Raw genomic sequence first — 6,559 nt, 5'->3', positions numbered from 1 at the left:
CCACCCACCGCCAACTCTTGAGCTACTCTTTTACCAACAAGTAGTGGGATTGACTGTCACTTATAACGCCTCCCCCACGACTGAAAGGGCGAGGGTGTTTGGTGTGACGGGGATTTGAACCCACGAAATACGAGTCAAATACCTTAACCACCTGACCCTGCTGGACCAATTAAATTTGGTATACACTTTCGATTTCCATTAAATATTTCTAAATAACATTTCGTGGATTATATCAATGCTGCAGTAAATCAAACAGATGAAAGAAATACAACACGTAAACATTTATTAACCGATATTACATGTTACGCAATTAAGAAAGAAACAATTCTGTAAATGCAGAACACTAAATGTAAAAGTCCAATAAATGTCTAGTCACCTACGCTAAAATACTAGTTTACAATGAATGGTTGTTTTTAGAATTTCGCATAAAGCTTTGCTTTGCTTGCTTTTGAATTTCGCACAAAGCTACTCGAGGGCTATCTGTGCTAGCCGTCCCTAATTTAGCAGTGTTAGACTAGAGGAAAGGCAGCTAGTCATCACCACCCACCGCCAACTCTTGGGCTACTCTTTTACCAACGAATAGTGGGATTGACCGTCGCATTATAACGCCTCCACGGCTAAAAGGGCGAGCATGTTTGGTGCGACCGGGATTCGAACCAGCGACCTTCACATTATGAGTCGAACGCCTTAACCCAGCTAGGCATGCCGGTATAGTTTACAATGAAAGTTTACTGATTTACCATGGTGGGGTAACTTGGTGATAGTAAACAAATAGTTCCCGGATTTACAACACTAAAATCAGGGGTTCAATTACGCTAGGTGGACACAACAAATAGCCAGATGTTTTTCTATAAGAAATAAACACACAAGCTCAGAACGTAAAGTAGCAGTTTTTAGCTTTCTCTTAACGTTTCACTTTTTCGTGAGCTCACAAGAAGATTACGTTACGTTGCTAAAAAACAGAGTTATATTTAAAAAGTTTTATGATAAAAAAGTGACTTACAGTCTCATGTGGAATATGAAATGTTTTGGACAACTAATGGAGATATAAACGTATCGTCATCAAGAGAAACCTATTATGTGTATAAAACACTCGTTTTATGAACGAATTCAAGAAAGGCGGAACTTTCGAGAGAACTATCCACATGGAATATTGAAATATATCATGACAATAATTAGAAATTAAGTACAAACATTGAAGATAAACCATTTACCGAGATATTTAAAAACCGTATGAATTATTATGCATAGATACGGTAACACCATCTAGTGTTCAATATTATTACTATCAGTCTTTATTACAGACTGGGCCTTTTTGAAATAAAAATGTTATCTTTCCACAGAAAGAAGTAATAGTTAAAATATCACTAGATACTGAAGACACGAAAACTTAATCATTTCAACAAATTATGACAAAATATCGTTCACTAGCAATTGTTACAATCCCAGTAATCACCCAAATTAAAAGTCTGCATACACACTTAATTACATCACTGCAGTTCACTTTTGTAATCTAGTTGTGAGTAGTTCACACTATGACATTTGTTGATAAAGTGCTGAAATTGATTAGGTTTGGTTTGAATTTCGCGCAAATTTTCACGAAGGCTCTCTTCGCTAACCGTCTCTAATTTATCAGTGAAAGATCAGAGAGAAGGCAGATAGTCATCATCTCCTACAACCAACCCTAAGGCTACTCTTTTATCAAAAACAGTGAGATTGACAGTATCTTATAACGCCCTCACGGCATGTTTGTTGGGTTTGTTTGTTTTTGTTTGAATCTCGCGCAAAGCTACACAAGAGCTATCCGCGCCAGCCGTCCCTAATTTAGCAGTGTAAGACTAGATGGAAGGCAGCCAATCATTACCGCCCACCACCAACTCTTGGGTTACTCTTTTACCAACGAATAGTGGGATTGACCGACACATCGTAACACCCACACGGCTGAAAGGGCCAGCATGTTTGGTGCGACGAGGATTTGAACCCGCGACCCTCAGAATACGAATCGAACGCCCTCACATGTTTGTTGGGACTGGAGAACCCATGATATAAACAATGCCCATTCCAGCCGCCCTGATGAGACCCAGTATAGGCGAAAGGCCTCGTCGGCAAAGAATATAGCAGATTAAATGTGTTCGGCATATTATCACATGCTAATTTGATTTCTTTCGAAATCACGTGCTCTTAGAATTGGCTTTAGAAATACAAGGAAGACATAAAACATCAGTTTCCAGAAATGCAATCATTAGCCAAGTACAACCAGGTTGAAAGTCTAATAAGACAGAAAAGAAAAAAAGTGTTTTATATTTGATCGAAAGTGAACGTTCACAAAACCAAATTATGTTTATAATATTATTCGATAAAACACACAAAAAAAAAGACTTGGGACCCAGAGTAGTCATGTAGCGCCACCAAGCCTAAAATGCATCCAGATTTGTCTCCCCATCTTCATACTGAGGAATGTAATATCTTAATCAGAAAATTAAAAACATGTCACGAAGAGGTAAGTATTATGTATCAGTATTGAATACCGTCAATCTAACTTATCAAATACATTAAATATATTTTTAAAAGAGGTTACATTCGCCTGCTAATTAGTTTTAGCAATATTATTAACAGTCAGACGTAGAGCTATGCCAGTGCGTTACAATTAATAATATATTATTAATATTAAACAGGGAACATACGAGGTATCCCATTGGATAATTAAATTTAATAATAATATAATGATCAACTTTATAGTAAATATGTCTTTTTTTAAGTTATTAAAACTGTGAGTTTCAGCCTATATGAGCGGGCTATCTTTAGCCCTTGTTTAATTATTAAATTAACAATAATATAACTTTAGATTAAGGTCTTAACTGTTAATTTCACATTGTCTTTAGCTTGTCCACTTCAAAAGGCTGAAATATTTTTAAAAATCCACTAAACTTTATCACGATATCAAATTTAAAGAGGGTGTTGAATGTGGTTTAGGCTTAATGTTTTTACTTGTACTACTACTAGTGTTAGTATTGTTATCTTGTGTAATAGATTTAATATAATAATAAACAAACTATAGATTTCAGTTTAGAACCCTTCATTAGTCTGATAGTGTGAGGTAAGTACATACAGGTAATTACCACGTCTTGTAATTCATTTCACGTAACAGGAGTAACATATTGTAAGGTTTACATAGAATATAACATCAAGGACTAATTTATGTAACTTACACCTCAGAGTAATTACATAGTTTTTTAACAGAGAGAACAAGTGTCAGTATTAAATTACTAAATAAAATACACAAAATAATTGGTTATTTAGTTTGATTATTTAACATCAGTTATGGGAAACAGTAATTACTGATAACTACCAACAACTACACAGAACATCAGAAGTTTTGTTTTCTACGAGTAAGACCTCCTTTGTTTATAAATAATGAAAGGTCAGTGAATTTTGTTTGTAGAGTTCATGAATACTTACAAACTAACTAATGAATGTCTTTTTTTCTATTTTTAGAACAAATGGAAGAAGTTTATTGGCTTTTGTAATGATTTAGACAGGGATGTGTTACAGTGTCTGAAGAGAGAGGTGTGTACATCAATATGGTTTTAACATCAAAATTAATATCGTGAAAATATGAGTAGTAGTTTTAAAGACAACATAAAATAATTGTAAGGCTTTTTTTTTCCAGAAACAGTGTGATATAACAGTAAGTAGAAATTTAAAAAACTTCCATATAATTATCTAGACTGTAGTTTAACCCATAAACAGAAGCCATCATCAACTGTTGCTGTTAGCTATAACCTTCCCACTGTTTAAGAGTTAATATTAATTATATTCAGGATTAAAAAAGCTGTTTCTTTCTTGGAAAATTATTTTGAAATCCAAAAAAAGTATGTGTACTCTGCAAGTTATGATAGTAATGTGAAATGATGACTTCTGTAAGTTATGATAGTAATGTGAAATGATGACTTCTGTAAGTTATGATAGTAATATGAAATGATGACTTCTGTAAGTTATGATAGTAATGTGAAATGATGACTTCTCTAAGTTACGATAGTAATGTGAAATGATCACTTCTGTAAGTTAGGATAGTAATGTGAAATGATGACTTCTCCAAGTTATGATAGTAATGTGAAATGATGACTTCTCCAAGTTACGATAGTAATGTGAAATTATCACTTCTGTAAGTTATGACAGTAATGTGAAATGATGACTTCTCCAAGTTACGATAGTAATGTGAAATAACGACTTCTCCAAGTTACGATAGTAATGTGAAATAACGACTTCTCCAAGTTACGATAGTAATGTGAAATGACGACTTCTCCAAGTTACGATAGTAATGTGAAATGATGACTTCTTCAAGTTACGATAGTAATGTGACTCCCTATTTTCATATCAAAACTAGCCATGAATTATTAGTATGAAATTAATGAAATCACAATTTTACCAGTGTCAATAAACAAAACAAGTCTAACTTTTCTTCAAGGGTTTCTCTTTAGTTGGTTAAAATAAACAAACTTATCTGATGAAATAATTGATTTTAAGAAACTTAACAATGGTATAACAATAATGAAGTTTCTTTAATAGTTGAAACTATCAAGTACATTCTGTCTTCCCATGTGATGCCATTGGCATCTATTTCTACCTATAGCTGTTTATCCAAATGTTAACTCAGTATTTAATCATTTAAATAACTCTGTCATTTGGTACACTAAGACATGCTTTCAGTAAATGAAATATAAAAATGTTACTGATTGCTGTCCTTTCTTGCTATGAAGTTAAATATAATAGCTTTATTATGTGGTTATGTTGACAAAGCAGAATATTAGCTAATTCTACATCTGTTTTGTAAATCTTAATATTCAATACATTTTATATCATTCTCTGTTATTTCTCAATTCAGAGAGAAAATCGAAGACGAGAAAATTATGAAAAGTCCCAGGCCAAAAAACTGACGATGAAACTTCAACAAAAAGAATCATTAGGAAACTGATTTGTAGTCATTTTATTATAAGAGTACAGTAAAGTACATATCTTTTGTGTTTGTTTATTTAAGGTCTGTACTTGCATAACTTGGAATAAAATAATAACAGTACACATATGGAACAAAAGAAAGTTGATGACTATACCCAGCTGACTGGTGTCATGCATGCTAGCTTTAATTAACCAGTCATGAGTGAACTTTTCTTTAAATGAATGCATACAACGGACTTAGGATAAATTATCTCTATTAAATAAACAAAGTTTTAGTCCACATTTTGTCACTGCAACTAAAGTAAAATAAGAATGCTAACAAACAGTGGTAATTTATCTTTGTTACCTTAGGGTAAGTTTTTAAACTTCCAGAACTATTCCTTCTATTATATCTATCAAAACGTATTATTGTAGGTGATAATACAGAAACAGTGTTGTTGTAGTATATAGTTAAGAATAGGGTATTGTTATAGGTGATAATATAGAAACTGTTGTAGTATATAGTTAAGAATAAGGTATTGTTGTAGGTGATAATATAGAAACAGTGTTGTTGTAGTATATAGTTAAGAATAAGGTATTGTTGTAGGTGATAATATAGAAACAGTGTTCTTGTAGTATATAGTTAAGAATAAGGTATTGTTGTAGGTGATAATATAGAAACAGTGTTGTTGTAGTATATAGTTAAGAATATGGTATTGTTGTAGGTGATAATATAGAAACAGTGTTGTTGTAGTATATAGTTAAGAATAAGGTATTGTTGTAGGTGATAATATAGAAACAGTGTTGTTGTAGTATATAGTTAAGAATAAGGTATTGTTGTAGGTGATAATATAGAAACAGTGTTGTTGTAGTATATAGTTAAGAATAAGAGTATTGTTGTAGGTGATAATATAGAAACAGTGTTGTTGTAGTATATAGTTAAGAATAGGGTATTGTTGTAGGTGATTATATAGAAACAGTGTTGTTGTAGTATATAGTTAAGAATATAATTGTTGTAGGTGATAATATAGAAACTGTTGTTGTAGTATATAGTTAAGAATAAGGTATTGTTGTATGATAATACAGAAACAGTTGTAGTATATAGTTAAGAATAGGGTATTGTTGTAGGTGATAATACAGAAACAGTGTTGTTGTAGTATATAGTTAAGAATAGGGTATTGTTGTAGGTGATAATATAGAAACAGTGTTGTTGTACATAGGTAACAATAGGGTATCATTGTAGGTGATAATATAGAAACAGTGTTGTAGTATATAGTTAAGAATACCGTATTGTTGTAGTATATAGTTAAGAATAGGGTATTGTTGTAGGTGATAATACAGAAACAGTATTATTGTAGTATATAGTTAAGAATAGGGTATTGTTGTAGCGTATAGTTAAGAATAGGGTATTGTTGTAGGTGATAATACAGAAACAGTGTTGTTGTAGCATATAGTTAAGAATAGGGTATTGTTGTAGGTGATAATATAGAAACTGTTGTAGCATATAGTTAAGAATAGGGTATTGTTGTAGGTGATAATATAGAAACAGTGTTGTTGTAGTATATAGTTAAGAATAGGGTATTGTTGTAGGTGATAATATAGAAACAATATTGTTGTAGTATAT

The 6,559-nt window shown here is 32.2% G+C and overlaps 1 protein-coding gene across 1 annotated transcript; it reads left to right on the top strand.

Annotated features, from left to right (window-relative positions):
• Positions 1–2,346: 2,346 nt before the first annotated feature.
• LOC143253575 (COX assembly mitochondrial protein 2 homolog) lies at positions 2,347–5,097 on the top strand. The gene is made up of 3 exons (XM_076507693.1): positions 2,347–2,500; positions 3,496–3,567; positions 4,886–5,097. The coding sequence occupies exons 1-3, from the start codon at positions 2,420–2,422 to the stop codon at positions 4,973–4,975; spliced, it is 243 nt and encodes an 80-aa protein (XP_076363808.1). The 5' UTR covers positions 2,347–2,419; the 3' UTR covers positions 4,976–5,097.
• Positions 5,098–6,559: the final 1,462 nt, after the last annotated feature.

This window comes from Tachypleus tridentatus, chromosome 1 (genome assembly GCF_004210375.1).
Source record: "Tachypleus tridentatus isolate NWPU-2018 chromosome 1, ASM421037v1, whole genome shotgun sequence".
NCBI classification, from domain to species: Eukaryota; Metazoa; Arthropoda; class Merostomata; order Xiphosura; family Limulidae; genus Tachypleus; species Tachypleus tridentatus.
The sequence above is the reverse complement of the archived record's forward strand: the minus strand, read 5'-3'. Positions and strand labels throughout refer to the sequence as shown.

What these genes read in the sequence shown, in the direction of transcription:
- LOC143253575 (XM_076507693.1), top strand. Translation starts at nt 2,420, where the DNA reads ATGCATCCAGATTTGTCTCCCCATCTTCATACTGAGGAATGTAATATC. An exon ending in TAAAAACATGTCACGAAGAG is followed by an intron (nt 2,501 to 3,495) that starts GTAAGTATTATG and finishes TTCTATTTTTAG; the next exon opens with AACAAATGGAAGAAGTTTAT. An exon ending in TACAGTGTCTGAAGAGAGAG is followed by an intron (nt 3,568 to 4,885) that starts GTGTGTACATCA and finishes TTCTCAATTCAG; the next exon opens with AGAGAAAATCGAAGACGAGA.